Here is a 22,588-nt window from a genome sequence, read left to right as displayed (position 1 = left end):
AATACCTTTGTAATCAGGGACAAAGGATAAAGATGAGCTGCTATCATCTCAAGGAAACAAAAAAAATCAGCATGTTGAATCATGAAAACAAACAACAAGAAGTATGAGGTCATGCATGCAACTCAATTAAAATGAAAAATCAATAAACCTTCAGTATTCAATGGAATCCAATTCCTGAACTGAAAAATAAACCTCGGCTATTTTCTCCACCAATTCAGATTCTCTTTCCAATATATTTGCCAGGTTACCATCTCGGCTCCCCTTTTTTTAATATATTACCATTTCAAAAAAAAAAATTATTTGCCAGGTTTTGGTACCTTTCAGCAACCACCTTGATCACCCACCGCCTGAGAACAAGTCGTATTCTGGTAAGAAATTGTTTTCACTACTTTATTGGATAATTGTGATGGGAACAAAAGGCATAACAAAAAGAATACACAACGAATTTAAGAAACAAGAAGAAAGATAGAAGCTGGAAGTCAATTTGGTCATATAGATATGCAAACATTTGGTTAGAAAAGCATGCATGAAAGTATTCGACTCATACATTACCTATGACTCCAGGCATGTTCACTTTTTGGTGCATATGAGAGAATGAGTGATGAGAAGTGGAGCTCTTCCATATGTAATGAGAAACTTTGCTTCCTTGAAACAACTAGCTTCCTGCATAATAAAGAAACATAACAGTTATGGATGATAATCAAGGGAGACAATATTATAAAATGTCGATTATTTATGTTACCAACACCGGGTGAATGTACCATCTTCTCAATGGTGTCCGTACGTTTAAAACAAATTCCATTCAACAATAAATAACACGGGTTGCAACAAGGGCTGGAAGGCAACAAAAACTGGGATTGGGATCACCATCCGCTTTGGCCACAAATAGAGATACTGCAACTATTTCCATTTCCAAAAAAGATTCAATCTTTTAAAAATCAAAATGCTCTTTAGCATTCCAAATTTCGAACGTACCCAGTTAATATATACTATTGATTTTAGAGAAAAAGTAAGTTTGCTCACAACCGGTTGGAATTTGGAGAGTGGTGAACATAACTCTTAAAACGATTTTAAATATGTTCAGAAAACTAAATTAAGGTTCAGCTGGCAATTCCGTAAACTTTCGCTATCTGTATAATAAAGCATCTATGTAGTGGTCCAATCATTTCCTTGCTAAGCATCATATATATGACTGATGATTCGAGTTGCATCAAAGTTTTGACACGCTTTCAGTTAAAATAAGCAAAAAGTATTATGGGGTTTAGTTGTCCAATGCAAGCCATTGACTCAGTAGCTCCAGTAGGTTTTGCTACATTTTTTATGTGGTGTGGAGAACTTTGAGTAAAATGTATTACCTAGTCGGAGCTCTGTAAGAGTTACTGTACAACTGAGAGAGTTCTTATAGCAGATGGTGTCAACTTGAAGTCAAAACTCTAATCAGGTAATGAGTCGACTCAAGTAGCATATTTTGATATGCCAGCTTTAGAAAAATTTACAAGGATTGTCTAATCAAAGATACATAAAATCTATTTTATAGTTCTTTCTATCATGGTTTTAAATTTTATTCGGGACCAAAACTGAAATTTCTCGAAATCCGAAATTTCATAAATTGATTTTTTTTTTAAAATGTGTTATAGTTACAAAATTTTGGAAATAATAAAATATTACTTTTTTTACCGGATTTCGGCCGAAACCAAAACCGAAAATTAAATCCATGCTTTTTATATAGTAGTATTCTTTTACACTTCAGTTTTTATGTTAGGTTTCTCGGCACACGAGACATCCTCAACATACTAAGGAGCCGTTTGGATACGCGGATTTTAGAAGCCTAGATTTCCTAAAAATTGTAGATGGGAGACGAGAGAAGAAAGAGACCAGCCGTCGTTTTCTGATTTCTCGTCCTTCTTTCCGACAGCACGAGAGCAAGAGATCGTCCCATGTTTCCAGGTTTTAGAAATCTCAAGACACCGGAGAGATTTCTAAAACCTGGATTTCCTCAAAATTGTAGATGGGAGACGAGAGAAGAAAGAGACCAGCCGTGGTCTTTTGATTTCTCGCCCTTCTTTCCGACAGCACGAAAGCAGGAGATCGTCCCATGTTTCCAGGTTTTAGAAATCTCAAGATACCGGAGAGATTTCTAAAACCTAGATTTCTTACTTAAAATCCGAGAAACGCTGTCAGGACAGCATACTGCAGCTTGATCATGAACCCTTTTTTACATTGTTTTCAAACTAAAACCTGGATTCTAAAATCCGCGTATCCAAACGGCCCCTAAAGTTCACCAAGATTTTCAATATCCAATCCCGACCCCCTCCTCATGAGAAAAAAAATGTATCTTACAAGCAACCAGAACTTCTTATCGGTTGGAGAAACTAGTTGAACGAAATAAAAAGAGAAAAAGTAAAACCTGGAATTCCATGCGCTTCCAAAATCATAGCTTAGCATCAAAAGAGCCTTATTGTGCCTCGTGACTTCATTTTCAAGGAATTTTTTTTCAGAATCGGAAGAATTAATTGCGATACTCTCATCAACGGATAATTTCACTGTCATTTGATATTGTCTGCTTGCAATCGTATATGCATGCATAGCAGCTTTATACAAAGGAAGTAATGCATCTGTTGAGATGGCCAACTTATGATCTTTGTTCCAGAAAACAGTACTATCATATTTCCTAACATTAGTGCCTGATATGTCCAAGGTGACAATCCCATCAGCCGATCCCACACCATTTATAGATAGATTGGGTGAACCATCTACACCGTTATTTAGTGTCACAAATTGGGATGGGTGGACAAACCCTACCTCATTGCTGTTCTTAGAAACTCAGAAGGTACAATTATTGTACCCATATCCAGTACTTCAATATTCATCATAAAAATGCGTGTACGTTCCATACGTGAGTATAATAATCACTTTTTTTAACAAAGTATCATAAATGAAATGCTACACACAGTATACCAAATTGAGAAGTCTTTCATGTGATTCCAAAAAAAAATACCAAATTGAGAAAGTTTATATATAATACTTCAAATAGGTCAGCTCCGGATGTAAGTTACAAATACAGAGAAATTTTGCAGTGTCAGGAAACAAGGCAATTAGGAAAAAAAATGGAACTTACATGAGAGCATCACGTTCCAATATACTCTCCAATTGATTAAACAGATCGAAAGAGTTCCCTTCATATGTAACCTGAAGAGGAGTCGAAGAAGACGTGGAAGTTGTAACACAAGGAGGAGTTGAAGAAGCTCGTCCTCGGGTTACAACTTCCTCGTCCACTGCATCTCAATCATAACCTGAATCCCCTGGACATGAATTCTTCTAGTTCCCAAAATCCATCGGGACCAATAGGGTTTTTCCTCTTTAGGGTTTAGGGTTGGGGTTTGTGATTGGGAATGGGAATAATTTTGTTCGGATTTGAGGTGGGATTTGGATTGGGAGAGAAGGGATCGATTGTAGACGGAATTGTGCATGGCTTCTTCTCCTTGGGCGATCATGTCGATCGATGATGTCTTGAGATTGGAATCCACATGATCGACAGTAGAAGAATCCATCATCACCATTTTCGCCACAGCTATCGCAGTATAAACTCCCTACGTCGCTCATCGGATTTTGGACTGAGATGAATGAGAAAGCTAAGCTAGGGCTCTTCCTCTAAGGGGGGCGTTTTTCCTCTTAGAGGAAGAAGAAAATAATCTCGCCCCTTTGTCGAGGGTTTTTATACGGTGTATGCCCGAATAGTCCAGTATCTTTAAATCCTGTCTTATAGTCCAGTGTTTTAAAAAAAAATGAACTGTACGGCACACACCATGGGTTGTGCCCAAAAACAATCATTTTGATGATGGTAGGATTGGTAGCCCTTCTAATAGTCGAGCATGTTTTAAAAAATATATATGATGTACGGCTTATGATCCAAACCGTCCATTTGATGGCTTATGTCTTGGGACGATCCAAACCGTCCATTTGATGGCTTGTGCCTTAGGATGATACAAACTGTCCATTTGATCGGCTATAACGTAAATAGGTTGTGCCCCAAAAATCATTTCCTCGGGATGATCCTAGCCCTACAATATATAAGAACTGCATATTAGGAAACCTCTATAGATCACATTGTTGGGATCATAGTAAGGAAATGATTTTTGGGTATACATGTCAAATGGACCGTTTGGATCATCCTATGGTGTGAGCCGTCAGGTACATTTTTGAAAGGACCAATTACCAATGGGGACAAACATTAGGCAAAATTATCAATAGGACCCATGCTTTTCAAAAATTATCAATGGGCGACAAAAGAGGTATTGTCAGTAAAATCTGGACGAAAATGCCCTTTGGCATTTACAATACGTTTTGACCTTGGTTTTTCCTTCTTCCCTCTTCTTTTACTTTTCCATTATCACATTTTTTAATTTTTACCCTACCAATCATCTTCCTCCTTATTCAGCCACCATTGTTGTTGGCAAATTTTGAAAACTTGAATGTTGAGTTCTTACCATCTATCTATTTGTATTTAGGTTTTGTTTTTTTTTTGTTTTTTCTTTTTTTAGGGTTTTGCACTATTTTTCATTCCTCTGTTTCTGATTTATCTTGTTTAGGATTTAAGCTATTTTTTTAGGGTGAGTTCTGGAGATAATGCATGGATGGCTTCACTCACTTTTTTGGAAGACAAGTGGTTGTATAAGAAAAAGTTGATGTAATACATGAATGGATGGTTACACATTTTTTTATTTACTTAATTTTTTTATTTTTTATTTTTGTAATACACAAATTGGGATGTAATACATGAAGCACATTTAATGAAAACAACATCCATTTCTTTTGTTATTTCTATCATGAGCAGAATTGTAATGCCATTAGAAGAGTTGCTATAAGCAGGGGGTCTTGTAGCAGAAGGGGTTTATCAACTCTCTGGAAGGGGGTTAGTAACTCTCAAAAGTAGGGTTACCAATTTTCGAATGGGCTTATCAAGTGTTTGAAAATTGGCTGAGAGCACTGGAGTTTTGGAAGAGGGTTTTCAAGTCTCTAGGAATGAGGTTATCTAGTATAAAAAATGAGGTTACTAATTTCCGAATGGGGTGACAAGTCCCTGAAAATTGGCCAAGGTACTAGAGTTTTGGAAGGGGGTTTTCAAGTCTCTGGGATTGGGGTTATCTAGTATAAAAAATGGGGTTACCAATTTCTGAATGGGCTTATCAAGTCCTTGAAAATTGGCCGAGGATACTAGAGTTTTGGAATGAGGTTTTCAAGTCTCTAGGATTGGGGTTATCAAGTATCAAAATGGGGTTACTAATATCCGAATGGGCTTATCAAGTCCCTGAAAATTGGCCGAGGGCACTAGAGTTTTGGAAAGGGGTTTTCAAGTATTTGGGATTGGGGTTATCTAGTATCAAAATGGGGTTACCAATTTACGAATGGGCTTATCAAGTCCCTTAAAATTGCCCAAGGGTATTGGAGTTTTGGAAGGGGGTTTTCAAGTCTCTGGAGTTGGGGTTATCCAGTATCAAAATGGGGTTACCAAATTCAGAATGGGCTTATAAGTCCCTTAAAATTACTCAAGGGTACTGGAGTTTTGGAAGGGGATTTTCAAGTCTCTGGAGTTGGGGTTATCCAGTATCAAAATGGGATTACCAAATTCCGAATGAGCTTATCAAGTCCCTTATGAACACGTTTTTACTTCATTTTTTTTTCACTCGTTCATTTTCACGTTTTTTTCTTTCTACCGTACGATTCATCTTCCCCATCCTCCGTTGAAAGGGAGAAGGAGAAATGCAAAACCCTAAAACAAATGAAAAACAAAACCTAGATATTGAGAGATAGATGGGAATGAACTCACGTTTCAAAATTTCGAGTTTTCCCACTTCCAATGGTGGCTAGATGATGAAGAAGATGACTCGTAAGGTAAAAAAACAAAGTTGAAAATGAAAAAGTAAAAAAAAAGAAGGAAAGATGAGAGAAGAGGGAAAAGTGGAAAAGCAAAACGTGTTCCTTAAGAAAAGGGCATTTTTGTCCAGCTTTTAATGACAAGACCTCTTTTGTCCTCGTTGATAATTTCTGAAAAGCATGGGTCTTGTTGATAATTCCACCTAATTTTTGTCCCCCATTGGTAATTGATCCTTTTTGAAATTTCTGGACTATGCGGGCTTGCACCCTATAAAATCTCATGGGCATTTTACAAAACTACAGCGAGTTATTTCAATCGAGCTAAAAGTTTTGAAAGAGTCATCCTATTTGAGACCCATTACATGCTAAAAAATGGATTACGAAGAAGTTAAAGAGGAACATTGTATGAATATAATCTGAACAAAAGCAGATTAGTAGTACCTATGATATGAGCTTCCCGGTGCATCAGTTTACATTGGGCCCTACATATGAACTGTTTGAATATTCGAACAAGGTGGGCCCCAATAATTTCCTAATAAATATGTGTCATACGGAGTCCATACCGAGGTGCACATATTTTTAAAAATAGTGGGGTACCCCTAGAAAATTAAACCATTCAATTGTTGGGCCTCAACATACATAGTTCATTAGTTCGTAGCCGGAAAATCATATCCACAACATGATCTTAACCCTCTAATTTGTGGACAAACTACATCATATCGAAATATCATCTTGTTGAGATGATTTTTGAGGTATGACCTATTTACATTGGGGCAAAACAACTGAATTGTTTAGATCTTTGAACAAGGTGGGCCGCATTCTATATCTTAAAATTCATTCAGGCTCACCAAGGTTTCGGGTTCATATCTTAACAAACAAACTGAATAGTTTAGATCTTAACATACAGTTGCAACACCCCAAATACCCAAACTTGACTCAAATGAGAAAAAACGCCAATGATACGAAGTAGTACAATACCGGAGTTATATATAAAAGAAATAATTAAGGTATAACTTATAAATATTTCAATGTACAACAGATTTTCCCTAATGAGCAATGCCAAATTCTCTGGGAAAAAAATTAATGACTTTCTCCTAAGAGATGTTAAGTGAACTCAACCCATCAAACCATTCCAAAGCAATGCCTTTTCTGGGCATACCTCATTTAATATGCTATTCAGTCCTCCTAAGTCCCTTAGCTTCTCTTGAAGCTCACTCCCTTGAGAAGATGGAATTTTCTGATACAACAGAGAGAGAAAATCGTACAAAAGCTCGTCATTTAGAGATAAAAATATCAGAGAGAGAGAGAGAGAGCAGTTCAGATTTACCTTCGATATCCATAGGATGTAAGAAGCTGCAAGTCTTGTTTGCACTCGGCCGTCATCAAATTCATGATCGGAATTATTCAAGCAGGAACAAAGGAGTTGCAGTTCATTATCTAGAAAGCTATCCAAGTCATGGTTTATGAAACTGATGTCTCCTAAACGGTGGCAAATTGCATGCCGATCAGTGTAGAAATGTTGTGTCCAACACTCAGAGAGAAACCGGCGATGACCCCATAGAGCCTAGAGCAAATAAGTCACACCGATAATAAGGGCTCCGAGCCTATTATTAATTAAGAAAAGTCAAATGAAAAACATGCATGGTTCAACCAAAGTAGTCAGATTGGGATGATGAATTTCATTCTGTGTGGTGTAATGCGCCTTTCCTAAATGGTTAAATCCACTCTATAGACATACGAAGACTACAATATTAGGGCACCGATATTGGCGTGACCATGTTTTGATAAAGGCGCGAACTCAACTTGTCATATATGTTTTAACCAGCTGTCAAAGGCTGCAGACAGTTTTTAGGAATTGAAGCAGCTGGTTAAAACATATACGAAAAGGTAGAGTTTGTGCAGATTATCAAAACATGTTTGCGCTGATGTCAGTCATATAATATTATTTCCCTTTTTTGTTCTTAAATAGCAAGGTTTATAAATAAAGGCAATTTGCAAAGGAATTCAGCTGGTTAAGGGGAAGTGGTTCCCTAATATTATATCGAAAACCCTAAAACAGAGTACCCCTTAAAACATAGGGAAAAGAAACCTCTCTGCCTACCACCAAATCACTCCAAGGGCTCAGTTCATTTAAAAAAGCTCATTGTTATCATATTTAGTGAATCCCCATATGCTATTGAGAAACACAAAGGATGAGGATAACATCTTTAGGTCCTATAATAGGACTCCTATCTTTAGATCAGAATTGGGTTCAAGTATGACAAAATAATCCACTTATTATCTGTAATGACAATGCCAATCACAGAAGGCCCTGAATTACTCCTACAAACTTCCATCAAGGTTTAGCTTCAAGAAGCCTGCCAGAAGTTTACTCATCTCAACACTAACTATTTGAAACTGCCTTCAAATATGTTGGCATATCAGATATCACAAACCGTGATACACCAGATTCATTCCTCACTAATATCACACTTTGTTTCTTGTTATCTTCTCCAATGTTAACTCGACCCTAAGCCCGTTAAAACAAATCAAATTCAACCACAAGTTTGTCGGGCCGTGAGCTACCCCTTCAACCCTTCATCTGTTTGTCCACACAGCCTTATGTCTTGCCGAAAGTCAATTGCTCTACATTTGAAAAATCCAGCTCTTATACGCCCTCTCTCAGACCCTCTTTGCCACACATATCTCAAGGTAAGATCTTTCTTATAAGAGTCCAATGACATACACATCATTGTACACTCTAAAAACTAAAGATCTAAATACATGAGTCATGTTTGTAAGGAAAACTACCATAGCAAAGCCTTACAAGATTGATACTAGGTTTTAAACTTTTAATATTGAGGAGGCATAAGGAGCATGCTAGGGAAAAATAGGGGGTGCTATTAATACTCCCCTATTTATTTCTATGCTAGGTTTTAACAGTGACTTTTGAGTCTTGGAAGCTTGTATTGGGCATGGACTTGCCTCCAAAAGTTGCAAAGACTCATAGCTTAGAAGCTGCTCATCATGATTTGAAATTTTGAATATTTAAGAATTTCCATATGCTGAAAAGACAATTTTCTCAATTACTAAGGTGAGAATAAAATGGAATATTAACGTGATTTTTGCTCTCAGGAGTGGAGAAACATAACCTCGAATATTTTGCGCAAATCCCTACAACTTCTACCAAATTTCCGCCGTCTTTTGTGAAATTCATATATTTTGATTTTTGACACATCAATTTCTTACATCTTCCATCTTCCATCCAGCGAATACCTAAGGATGTGAACCTCCTCTACTCTGACTCATCAAGTCATCGAATTGAGCAATTTCTTTTAAAGGTTACATTGTACGTTATCCCACCCCCAACACTACATCACACTTCCTTAATAAACATCCCTTTCCTAAGGACTACCTACAACTGAGAAAATTCCAACACTCATAAAAGAAAGCCATTATAAACTCATCCAGGTTTAGTGCTCTATCTCAATGCACCTCAAATATTGTCAATCACACTTCATTTTTCTCGAACTCCCTTTCTAGCCACTACCTATCTTTGTTGTGGGAAAGGATCAAAAGAGTGGGCATTCAACGTAGGCCTCAGGACGTTTCTACTTTGCAGAGTTCAAAATAATCAACAATTGTTTCTTATACTTCAATAGGTCTACCAAATCATCATCCCTTGAAAACATTTTAATAAATTGTCGTCCCTTGAAAACCTTTTAATATGATTCCCTATTTTATTTTTTTAACATTCATCATATGGTGCAAAAATCTCATATTCTTATTCCCCTTCTTCAAACATGGCATACTTGATGTTGTCGCCAACTAATTTTCTAATTATGCTATAGCACGACCCGTGTTGCCCCAAGTGGAACTGGGATAATGGTGCAAAGTTCATTGATGATTAATTTTTTGATGTTAGTCCATTATTTCATATAGTTTATACAAATCTAATGGATTGGAGAAAGTTCTATAAACTGTATACTATATCATTACAAAGAATGCTATGCTACGAAGAATTACAGAGAAACTAAAATTTGAAGATAAAATATGTTTTATTTGGCCATATCCTTTTTTTTTTTTTTTTGAAAAGTGACATATTTATTGATACTATGAAAGGTACAATGGGGACAAGAAGTCCCTAGTAACATTACATAGCATCTGTATAGACAATTCAAGGCATACCCTGAATTACCAAAGGAGTATTGGGACTATCAGTCCTGCACATTCGATGATCATTTTACTCTTCAGGTGAAGCACCATATACTTTCCAAAAGCACCCATATATCTCTTCCAGTTTTAGGACATCCTCCAGGACTTCCCACCATTCCTTACTTTCTTCAAAAAACAAAATTAGAATTCCCCAAGTGTATCATCCATATAACCTATTACCTAAATTCATTCTACGTCTTTTTCATCTTTGCTTTTTCTCCATCCACTCAGTCGCTATGTTCCAACTCCAAAAAAAGAAAACCATGTATCAATTTTCCAAAACAAATTAACAAAACTAACAGTTAACTTGAGACTATCACGCACATTCGCTCAGCTCCACCATTAGGATCCCAATATCCAATTCCAGTTCCAAATTATCAGGGAAAAAATCCGAGGCAAACTGTGGATAGGGAACCTCTTCCACCGGGTTCTTCCGGATAGCTATAAGCTCTGCTATCTTGCAAATGCAAAGGGTTCGTTTTGCCTCCCATTCAAGCCGTCTCAAGTTATTAGGATACTCCAACCAGTGCCGAAACAAATGAAGTTTATACACCGGTATACAAATCTCCTTTATATTGAGTGTACCTGTTAGAGGGAAGAACTCTTCAGCAATGAGTTTGTAGTCCTCCTGAAATTGCTTCCACTGTTGCTTAATAATCCCTTTAACTTGTTCCGGGACGGTGGGGGCTTCCACCAAAGCTTTTGCAGTATTCGATTGCAAGCTACGAACCCATCGACGATGCTGAAACCACTCCGTGTAATCTGGAATCTCTCTCCCTAATCTCTTATAGGTACGAGGAGCAGAAGAAGAAGAGGAAGGATCAGCCATTCTCTTAACCACTAGATAAGGGTAGTACTTACCTTTGCTGAAGAATACGAACAGACCTGATAAATTAACCTACTCTCCCATTATATACCTATAATTAAATAAGGCCCACATCTCCACATCCTTGGGCCCACAATCTCTTCTTTATAGTATCAGTTATTACAAGATTTTGTTTCTTCCCGAACAAGGCAAGTCCTGATATAGGCAAAAAGAGCCGTCACCGCCAAAAGGAGCCGTCACCACAATACCATATGCCAGTCCACAAGCGTCCTTATCCTTTTTCATTCTACAAGATGATAACCACAAAACCATATATAGTCCTAACTTACTCAACCCTCCCACACAACATAAATGTCCAAGATTTTAACTAATAAGAGGCCTATCTTCCAAATAGGAGGCCTATCTACCAAATAGGAGAACTCCTCATCCACAAGAAACGAGGAGATTACGATGCAAGGCGGGCTTACCAAATGAATCCAAGGGGGCCCAACTACTTTTTCCTTTATCTTGTACAGGGATCCCCTACAGTAGTTTGCGTTAGGCTTTTTTATTTCGGGATTCTTCACGCAACCCTCTTTACCACTTTACGGAAGGGATGGGATAGTTCTTTTTCTGACAATACCTAAATATTTCCCGACTCCTGCAAAACGTCCTTTCCTTGAACAAGTGCGAAAATGACTGACATGCCTTGAATGACTCTTCGCCAGAGATTTCTTAAACTTTAACCCATTTCCCGTACTAGGCCGGATTAAGGGATAGTCCGGGCCACAGGCAGGAGGCCAATCTGACATGGAGGGAGTTTTGAAATTTGAATTCAAGGGGGGGGGGGGCTCCCCGGCCAAGGTTTTCTGACGAAAGAGCAGGCGGACATTCCGCCACCAACAGAGTTTTCCGGAATTTGAGAGCCAGCATTCGAGGGGGGGGCCTGAGCCTGAGCCTGAAAGAAGTGACTCTTTATTCAAAGACGATGAACCCCTACTGCCCAAAGATTCAATTCCGATTGTGTAAACTTGAATTTGAATAGAGGGTGGTACGAACTTCCACCACGGAGCAAGAATCTTAGCAAAGATAAAAGTCATACACTGGTTGCGGCTCCCTTCCATTTTTACTTCTAGAACTCGACCAAAAAGATTACCTACAGCTTGAACTGTTAATGTGACCCATACATGAAGAGGAATGCCATAAAATCTGACCCAAAATTCCTCCAGCCCCGGGGAGAAATCTTTGGTCAAAGGAGAAGGGAATGGAATCGATCTTCCCACATATCATTGCCTTTGTCCAGGATCGTTGTGGCTTCTTGTTCCGATTCGAAGATAAATAAAACTTTGTCCACTGATAAAAGACATTGGTATGAGAGGAAAGGGAGGTTCCAGACTCGTTTGGCCCACCGCCAAAGATCATAAAGATTATCCTATTTTGATTTTTAAAAATCTTACAATTTACATATTGAACCAACCCTCCAATGATTTTATGATCTGGCTCAGTTTTATACCCATGACTATATATTGAAAATTTGAAAATCCAATTGAATTTCCTTGAAGCTCTTCTCACCTTCGGTTTACCTAAAGATTTACGTTGACAAGGACATTGAAAACAAGAATGCGAGCTTACCTCCCTTGCTGTGTAATGTTTTATCAACAATTCATTCCAGTTGAGCTCCTCCTGCCAAAATCATAATGCTAATATCTTGAGAAAAAATAGAATTGGTAACATATTTTAAGAATAAAAAAACTTTTTCATGACATATAGCTAAAGATTATTTTCAAGAAAACTGGGATCTTGATAGTACAAATAATTGAAGCCAATAAAAATCTCTAATCCAACAATGATCATGGTTAACCACAGGTTATCAAGGTATTCAATAGATGCTGATGTGCTCGCTCAGCTAAATGAAAATCCAGAACCTCAAGGAGCTTGTAAAGTCAACAAGTCAAACGCCTGTGGTGAAACTTGGTTATGTGTCTAGGGTCTATGGTTTGGACAATATGAGTAATTCTCTTTGGATATGCAAAAAAAAGAATGCTATGATCACTTAAAAAAGGATCAATAGTACCATTATATATTTGTATATCCTATTAAACAAATGTACCTTCCATACTACACAAAGATCAGACTCGCACTCAAAACATGTCTGTGGATCTTGTTTCAAGTAATCCTCCAACAACCTAAGCATTAGTCGCTGCAGTCAACAAGAAAGAAAAACAATCAACAGAGAGATATAATTCATAAAAAAATAATAATAAATATATTACTAAATCAGAGACAACTCGGTGTAGAATGCCCATCGCATCGGCAAGCTCTGAGAGTTGGAATGACGCCCATGGCATCGGTCTGTGAGCACCATTCCCTCCCACTATCCCAGAAAGGTACCATGACACTGACTACTGAGTTCTCTAACATAAACTTTTCAGTATCTCCCACCACAAATAAGAGGTAAAACATGGCAGGACATAATGAGAACTTATCTGTTAAATTAATTCATCATAATAGCAATCAATACAAAACTATTAAAAAAAAATAGCAATTTATAAAAATACATGTAGACATCAGCATCCTCAAACAACAATATCAATGGGAAAAGAAAGGATTTCAATGGATCAAAAAAAAGTGACCCAGATAAGACACATAGAGCCCATTGACTTAAGGTTGGGGTTGCAAGGAGCAGCCTCAAATGATAAAACAGTTATGACAACTGACATAAAGAAATCTCACTCTACGATAGTGGAAGCAGCAGTTATCTGCAATATGCAATTCGGCCCACTTTCTTGATTGGTTCAACTCATCTAGCACCTGCAAATGTGAAATTTATTCGTTTAGGACATAAATCAACATAAGAAATTCCATCATGATAACTCCCAAGCATAGTTCCGACGAGTGAAAGAACACGATCCAAAGAGACAGAAAATAAATGGGCCCACTATGAAACATCACCAGATTCTGCAGTTGCAAGCCTAATAAGAGGCTACCAAGATCTTATTCACCTTAGTAAAGTTCATATTCTAATCAGAAATAAGTGGCTTCAACAGAATGAGCGACTTTCCATCTAACCTGTCTTCTCGTCATGTAGGAAACAAGCCAACAACGGTGATGCCATGCACGATAATTCATTTTTGATTGCTGCAGAAGAAACAGACAGGAAGTAAGTACATAAGTAGCGAAGACCATGAGAGTGAATATCAGACACTGGAGTAACAAAGAAAATATAGCAGAATATCAGACCGTGGAGTAACTTATGGCCATGAGTGACTCAGTTCGCCAACCAAGTGGTTAAGCAAATTCAGACAATCTATGGATAATCAGTCGGAATACAAGCATTAGAATGAGTGCTCTTTCGACAAGAAAAATACATCGAAAGCAGAATAGTATAGAAAATCCAATCAACAGTCAAAAGCTTCATTGTTAAATTATGTATCTAACAAAACTATTGCTATACACATAATTTCCAAACATTAGGATATCCAGTAAACCACCAAGTTTTTGCCAAATATTTTGGAGTTAGTATAATCAGATAACAAAAAAACTGGGAAGAACTGCCAAGATAACAGAACAAGTTCCTGTTTAGATGGTTGGTAAGGAGAGCTTCTCTTGGTGTTAACAATGTAGGTTTCAACAACACAACCCCCCCCCCCCCCCCCCCCCACACACACACACACACACACAACACACATATTGTTGAAGTATGTCCTATTATGTTTGTGCATGTGAGTATTTATAATGGAGCCTACAATATGAGGAGCATACTTGTAATCAATGTTTAAAAACGCGGATGCGGCATGGAACAAGGCCGAAGAAAATCCTAGTTTACTCGGCACGACGCAGTCGAGTACTCGGTTGACACGGATGAGTAGCCGGTTGATGCAGCCATAATTCAGGAGAGTCAAAAAGGAGTTTTTATTGACTCTGTAGGGCAAAATGAGACGGACGCAGGGGAGTTTTAAAACTATGCTTGTAATATTTTGATTCTCTCATTAATATATATAAGAGATTAGAGGTAGTGAGTTTTAAAAAGAAAATCCACGACTTCCTTGCTTCTTCTTCTTCTTATTGCCTCTAAGGCTCCCTGTGTAACAAACAGGCGATACGACTAGGATCAACAACTCCATGAATCCTTGATGAAGTTGATCGTCATGGTATATGCTCGTAGGGTTTTTGGAGCTTTTGATGTTTTTTACAGAATTTTTTGTTTGGTATTTTGAAATGAGAAACCCCCATCCTTCTCTACACCCCATCCTTCTCTACACGCATAAACACAGGCAATGCATGGCCAACACAAGGACACAAAGTGTCACTAAATGCATGATGAACAGCAATTGGTACCACATAATTGAAGAGTAGCAGTTTCACAACAATTGTGTATACTGTATCCTTGCTCAAGTTTGTCGACCTTGTTATCAAGATATTATCATTGTTCCAAGAAGCATCACATGTCTACGAAATAATTTCACTGTAAGTCCCTATTCCAACCAAAAAAAAGAAAGAAACCAAAAATCACAAGAAAATCACAGAAAAGCAAATACCAAATACCTTTGTAATCAGGGACAAAGGATAAAGATGAGCTGCTATTATCTCAAGGAAACAACAAAAATCAGCATTTTGCATCATGAAAACAAACAAGTATGAGGTCAAGCATGCAACTCTATTAAAATGAAGAATCAATAAACCTTCAGTATTCAACGGAATCCAATTCCTGAACTGAAAAATAAACCTCGGCTATTTTCTCCACCAATTCAGATTCTCTTTCCAATATATTTGGCAGGTTTTGGTACCTTTCAGCAACCACCTTGATCACCCACCGCCTGAGAACAAGCCATATTCTGGTAAGAAATTGTTTTCACTACTTTATTGGATAATTGTGATAGCAACAAAAGGCATAAACAAAAAGAATATACAACGAATTTAAGAAACATCAACAAAGACAGAAGATGGAAGATGGAAGTCAATTTGGCCATATAGATATGCAAACATTTGGTTAGAAAAGCATGCATGAAAGTATTCTACTCATACATTACCTATGACTCCAGGCATGTTCACTTTTTGGTGCATATGAGAGAATGAGTGATGAGAAGTGGAGCTCTTCCATATGTAATGAGAAACTTTGCTTCCTTGAAACAACTAGCTTCCTGCGTAATAAAGAAACATAACAGTTATGGAGGATGATCAAGGGTGACAAAATCATGAACTGTCAAGTATGTATGTTACCAACACCAGTTGAATGTACCATCTTCTCAATGGTGTTCGTACATTTAAAACAAATTCCATTCAACAATAAATAACACAGGTTGCAACAAGGGCTGGAAGGCAACAGAAACTGGGATTGGGATCACCATCCGATTTGGCCACAAATAAAGATACTGTAACTATTTCCATTTCCAAAAGGATTCAATCTTTTAAAAATCAAAATGCTCTTGAGCATTCCAAATTTCCAAAGTACCCAATTAATATATACTATTGATTTTAGAGAAAACGTACGTTTGCTCACAACCGGTTGGAAAATCTTGAGGGTGGTGAACATAACTCTTAAAAAGATTTTAAATATGTACAGAAAACTAAATTAAGGTTCAGATGGCAATTCCGTAAAGCTTTCATTATCTGTATAATAAAACGATGCAGTCTATGTACTGGTCCAATAATTTCCTTGCTCAGAATCATATATATGACTGATGATTTGAGAAAAAGTTAGAAATTGATCTAACCACTTAGGAAACTCTGGAGCCAACTCAACTTAATCACATCGAGTTGCATCAAAGTTTTGACACGCTTTCAGTTAAAATAAGCATAAAGTATTATGGGGTTCAGTTGTCCGATGCAAGCCATTGACTCAGTAGCTCCAGTAGGTTTTGGCGTTTTGCTACATTTTTTATGTGCTGTGGAGAACTTTGAGTAAAATTTATTACCTAGTCGGAGTTCTGTAAGAGTTACTGCACAACTGCGAGAGTTCTTATAGCAGATGGTGTCAACTTTAAGTCAAAACTCTAACCAGGTAATGAGTTGACTATTTTGATATGCCAGCTTTAGAAAAATTTACATGGATTGTCTAATCAAAGATACATAAAATCTATTTTATAGTTCTTTCTATCATGGTTTTCAATTTCAGTTGGGACCGAAACTGAAATTTCTCGAAATCCGAAATTTCAGAAATTGATTTTTTTTTTTTTAAATATGGTATTGTTACGAAATTTCGGAAATAATAAAATATTACTTTTTTTACCGGATTTTGACCGAAATTTCAGTTTCAAGGCCGAAACCGAAACCGAAACCGAAATTTAAATCCATGCTCACTATATAGTAGTATTCTTTTACACTTCAGTTTTTACGTTAGGTTTCTCGGCACACGAGACATCCTCGACATACTAAAAGGGGCCGTTTGGAATTTGGATACACGCGGATTTTAGAATCCTAGATTTCCTCAAAATTGTAGATGGGAGACGAGAGAAGAACGAGACCAGTCGTCGTTTTCTGATTTCTCGCCCTTCTTTCCGACAGCACGAGAGCACGAGATCGTCCCATGTTTCCAGGTTTTAGAAATCTCAAGATACATAAGAGATTTCTAAAACCTGGATTTCTTACTTAAAATCCAAGAAACGCTGTCAGGACAGCATACTGCAGCTTGATCATGAACCCTCTTTTACATTGTTTTCAAACTAAAACCTGGATTCTAAAATCCGCGTATTCAAACGGCCCCTAAAGTTCACCAAGATTTTCAAAATCCAATCCCGACCCCCTCATCATGAGAAAAAAATGCATCTTACAAGCAACCGGAACATCTTAAGCAGATGACTCGGTAGCAAACCAACTATATAAGAGAATAAAAATGGAGAAACTAGTTGAACTAAATAAAAGGATAAAAAGTAAAACCTGGAATTCCATGCGCTTCCAAAATCATAGCTTAGCATCAAAAGAGCCTTGCTGTGCCTCATGACTTCATTTTCAAGGAAATTTTTTTCAGAATCAGTAGAACTAATTGCAATACTCTCATCAACGGATAATTTCACTATCATTTGATACTGTCTGCTTGAAATCGTATATGAATGCAAAGCAGCTTTGTACAACGGAAGTAATGCCTCTGTTGAGATGGCCAGCTTATGATCTTTGTTCCAGAAAACAGTACTGTCATATTTCATAACATTAATGTCAGATATGTTTGAGCTGACAATCCCATCGGCCGATCCCACACCATTAATAGATAGACTGGGTGAACCATCTACACCGTTATTCAGTGTCACAAATTGGGATGGGTGGACAAACCCTACTTCATCGCTGCATAGAACCATGACAAATAAGGTAAAGTTACAAATTTAAAAGAAACAAATTCTGAAAAAAAGGCATATAAGATTTCTCTGAGACTACCATTCTTAAAAAAATGATTTCTCTGAGAATAAGATCTCCAAACACTATGGAATAGTGCAGTATGACCTAAAAACTTCAGCTTGCCAAAGATGCAATTGTATCGTGGAGATGAAAAGTGATGAAAAGATTTAGGGGTCGTTTGGATATGCGGATTTTAGAATCCAAGTTTTTTGTTTGAAAACGTAAAAGATGGTTCATGATCAAGCTGTTGCATGCTGTCCTGGCAGCACTTCTTGGATTTTAAGTAAGAAAGCCAGGTTTTAGAAACCTCTCGTATCCAAACGGCCACGGATTTTAGAATCCAGGTTTTTAGTTTGAAAACAGTGTAAAGAGGGTTCATGATCAAGCTGATGTATGTTGTCCTGACAGCGTTTCTTGGATTTTAAGTGAGAAATTCAGGTTTTAAAAATCTCTCCTGCATCCTGATATTTCTAAAACTTGAAAAAATGGGAGGATCTGCTACTCTCTTGCTGACGGAAAGAAGGCCGAGAAGTAAAAACGACGGCTGGTCCGCTTCTTCTCTTGTCTCTTAGCTACAATTTTGAAGAAATCCCGGATTCTAAAATCCACATATCCAAACGGCCCCTTAAAAACTGCACTTGATGAATTGTTCACCATAAGGATTCCTTAGTGCTATACAATAAAAACAGATGAAGCACATTAATTTTGAGAGAAGAAAGAAGTGGTGTAGGACAAAAATAATAAACCAGCACAATTTCAAATGGGTTATGTACAATTATTGTATTCATATCCAGTACTTCAATATTCATCATAAAAATGCGTGTACGTTCCATATGTGAGTATAATAATCACTTTTTTTTAAACAAAGTATCATAATCACTAGCTCGGACAAGCCAGAGCAACTCCAATTCAGTTTCGGATGTATGTTGAGCATAGAGAAATTACAAATACATAGAAATTTCGCAGTATCAGGCAACAAGGCAAGTAAGGGGGGGGAAAAAGTACTTACATGAGAGCATCACGTTCCAATATACTCTCTAATTGATTCAACAGATCGAAAGAGTTTCCTTCAGAATGAGATTCTATCTTCATTATTCTATAGTGAAGAAGCCAAAGTTTCCTGAAAAAAAATCAAAGAGAAAGATCCCTCAACATTCCAAATAGAAAATAAAAGGATGAGGAGGAGAGAATACCATTAGCAGGAACTAGGGCTAGATAAAATTATGGAAATTCGTTTCTCTCAGATGGAAAATCGTCGAGTTGAAGAAAGGGAAATGATATCACCACTACTATATTTTGATGATCGAACTCCTCACTTTATTAAAAAGTACTGTATGGCCCGCACGATAGGATGATCCAAACCGTCCATCAGATGGGCCCCCTGCCTAAATAGGTTGTGCCCCAAAAATCATTTCCATGGAATAAAAGGCTATTTTTTCTCGTGGAATTTGGGATTATCTGCTCATAGTGGGACCCATTGGGTCATATTTATGAGATCAATGGGTCCAATGAACATAACCTATTACCCTAATAGAGGGTATTACTGTAACGACCCGATTTCCGACGAGTCGCTACGAGCAAAAGAAAGCAAAAATCATGTAACTATTTTTTTTTTTATATACAAGCATCAACCACGATAGAATCTTATTACAACTGAAAGATGTCTTATCATAACAAAGTATTGATAGACATGGTAAATGACGCAAGGCGTCAAAATGTAAAAACTCAGGAACAAACTCTCTGATAACACAGTCCCTTATCCCATGGTTCCTTCATTTGCAAATGCTCCACCATCTAATGCCTCAACTCCTGTGGTGGAGGAATCAACGTCAAGCAGAGTGATAGTAACCTAGCAGGTATGATAGTTCAATCTAAACAGCAGATCAAGATCCATATTTATTCAAATAACATTCAAATACTTTTCCAACATAATAATTCATAGCTATCTAACCCTACTTCACGACACAACCCACAAGCACCAGGGTTTCCGTAAACCCGGGCTCTGATACCACAACTGTAACGACCCGATTTCCGACGAGTCGCTACGAGCAAAAGAAAGCAAAAATCATGTAACTATTTTTTTTTTTTATACAAGCATCAACCACGATAGAATCTTATTACAACTGAAAGATGTCTTATCATAACAAAGTATTGATAGACATGGTAAATGACGCAAGGCGTCAAAATGTAAAAACTCAGGAACAAACTCTCTGATAACACAGTCCCTTATCCCATGGTTCCTTCATTTGCAAATGCTCCACCATCTAATGCCTCAACTCCTGTGGTGGAGGAATCAACGTCAAGCAGAGTGATAGTAACCTAGCAGGTATGATAGTTCAATCTAAACAGCAGATCAAGATCCATATTTATTCAAATAACATTCAAATACTTTTCCAACATAATAATTCATAGAGATTTTCTAAACCAGAATTCAATTCAAATAAACTGAACAAATACTTTTCCAATATGATAGAAGGTCCAGCCCTGATACCATGATGTGAAATCCCGATCCTACCCATGTAGATATTGTCCGCTATTATCCGGTTCTGGGTCATGCCCTTTTGGGTCACTGCCCTTTTGGGTCCACGCCCTCCCCAGTTTTAAAACACGTCTACATAGTGAGGAGAAATTTTCCATATACAGCCCAGCAACCTTTCCTACCTTTCCTCGAGATTTTCAGAATCATTTCAAATAAATACAATTTAAACTGAATCCATTTCAACATATAATATAGAATAACTTAGAAACAATGTAAATCAAATACTTCACCATTCTTGTTGGATACATTGAAAGTCGTACGAGCAAAGTTAGGTATCACCTGCCTTGTAAAGACTTCGGATGTATATATATTGGGACGGCCTCTAAGTGAGGGTGTGAGGGGCATCATCCTGAAGATAAAATCATATTCACGTTCTGTTTTGGCATAGACACTCATTTTGAGGCGCTATACTGCTGTCTCATTTTTTTATATCAAACTTCCACCAAAGATATATATACCCCAATTTGAGGGTGGTTCCACCTTGCACGTGTATGCCTCCCTACCAAGTGGGCCCAAAAATTAACAGTTATCATCAAATTCATATTTTAAGGTAGTGTCCTTTCTATCCAGGTAATGTCCATCTATGTCCAAAATAATGTTCCCTGTGGACCCCATATTATTTGTTATCAAATTCATATTTCAAGATCATGGGGCCTAGCAGACACTATTCATATGGACCCCACATGTTACTATGCATGTGGACCCCATAGGTTACCATTCATGTGGACCCCACATGCTACTATTCATGTGGGCCTCGCATGTTACTATTCATGTGGGCCTCGCATGTTACTATTCATGTGGGCCCCGCATGTTATTATTCATGTGGGCCACCATTCTTTGGCTACTATGCTCAGCAGTTCGCCTTTCTTCGCCTTTCTTTCCTTACAGTTTACTTTACGGTTACTATGCGAGCATTTCACCGTTCAAATATGATGATAAAGTTTGCATAATCGATAGCGAGTTATCACCTCATATGCACGCTTTATCCATAGGTGGTAGAACCAACCATATCACCGATATTTCACTGTGTAAATAAATAACTATTGACAGACTTACCTTCTCCTCTCTCAGATTTCCTTTTCCTTCTCCTCTCTCAGATTTCCTTTTCCTTCTTCTCTCTGATTTCCTTTTTCCTTCTTCTCTCTCAGATTTCCTTTTCCTTCTCCTCTCTCAAATTTTTTTTTTCTTTTTCTTCTTCTTCTCTTCCTCTCTCTTTCTCTTTTTTTTTTTTCCTTCTCCTCGTCTGCGAGCCTCTATATTTATAGCCTTAACCTGAATTATTATATTATTATTTTATTTATTATTTTATTTGCATGAATAGTAACTTGAATTATTATATTATTAGTTTATTTGCTTGAATAGTAACTTGAATTATTATATTATTAGTTTATTTGCTTGAATAGTAACTTGAATTATTGTGTGGGACTTACTTGTTGTGGGACCTACTGTTGGTAGGACCCGCTGATGTGGGACCCGCTTGTGTAGGACATACTTGTGTGGGACCCGCTGATGTGGGACCCGCTGGTGTGGGGCCCGCTGATGTGGGACCTACTGATGGTGGGACCCGTTTGTAAATAGTACTCGGTGGGTCCTACTGTGAATAATACTTTTAAATAGTGTATCTCAATAGTGAACTTGCATAGTATTTCTGCATAGTAATCTTGCATAGTGACTATTGTGAATAGTAATTGTGAATAGTGACTATTGGAAATTTTTAACATATATATATATATATTTATTCCGTTTTTGTTGACATCTGGGGTGGTGGCTTAGTGGTAGGAAGCCGTTCAATCTTAGCTTAGACTTGGGTTCGAATCGTGTACGCCCCATTATGCCAGATGTCCTCA

At 37.5% G+C, this 22,588-nt stretch overlaps 1 protein-coding gene across 4 annotated transcripts in view; it reads right to left on the bottom strand.

The window, feature by feature from the left end:
- LOC143862143 (Protein prenylyltransferase superfamily protein) overlaps nucleotides 1–19,549 on the bottom strand; it is a 29,883-nt gene extending 10,334 nt beyond the window's left edge. The window contains exons 1-11 of one of the 4 annotated variants that reach the window (XM_077373132.1): nucleotides 19,396–19,548; nucleotides 19,212–19,322; nucleotides 17,750–18,151; nucleotides 15,904–16,014; nucleotides 15,600–15,690; nucleotides 13,943–14,011; nucleotides 13,607–13,684; nucleotides 12,984–13,073; nucleotides 12,506–12,556; nucleotides 7,202–7,438; nucleotides 6,842–7,111 (exon numbers count right to left, since the gene is read on the bottom strand). In XM_077373132.1, coding sequence (XP_077229247.1) covers nucleotides 6,989–7,111; nucleotides 7,202–7,438; nucleotides 12,506–12,556; nucleotides 12,984–13,073; nucleotides 13,607–13,684; nucleotides 13,943–14,011; nucleotides 15,600–15,690; nucleotides 15,904–16,014; nucleotides 17,750–18,151; nucleotides 19,212–19,294 — 1,335 coding nt within the window. In that variant the 5' untranslated portion in view covers nucleotides 19,295–19,322; nucleotides 19,396–19,548 and the 3' untranslated portion in view covers nucleotides 6,842–6,988. The other 3 variants (XM_077373133.1, XM_077373135.1, XM_077373134.1) reach the window with 3 other exon arrangements.
- Between the last annotated feature and the right edge of the window lie 3,039 nt (nucleotides 19,550–22,588).

Source organism: Tasmannia lanceolata, unplaced genomic scaffold, assembly GCF_043159265.1.
Source record: "Tasmannia lanceolata isolate RefF3 unplaced genomic scaffold, GAP_Taslan_0.1 ptg000037l, whole genome shotgun sequence".
Taxonomy (NCBI): domain Eukaryota; kingdom Viridiplantae; phylum Streptophyta; class Magnoliopsida; order Canellales; family Winteraceae; genus Tasmannia; species Tasmannia lanceolata.
Note: the sequence above shows the minus strand (reverse complement) of the source record. Positions and strands in the feature narration are given on the sequence as shown.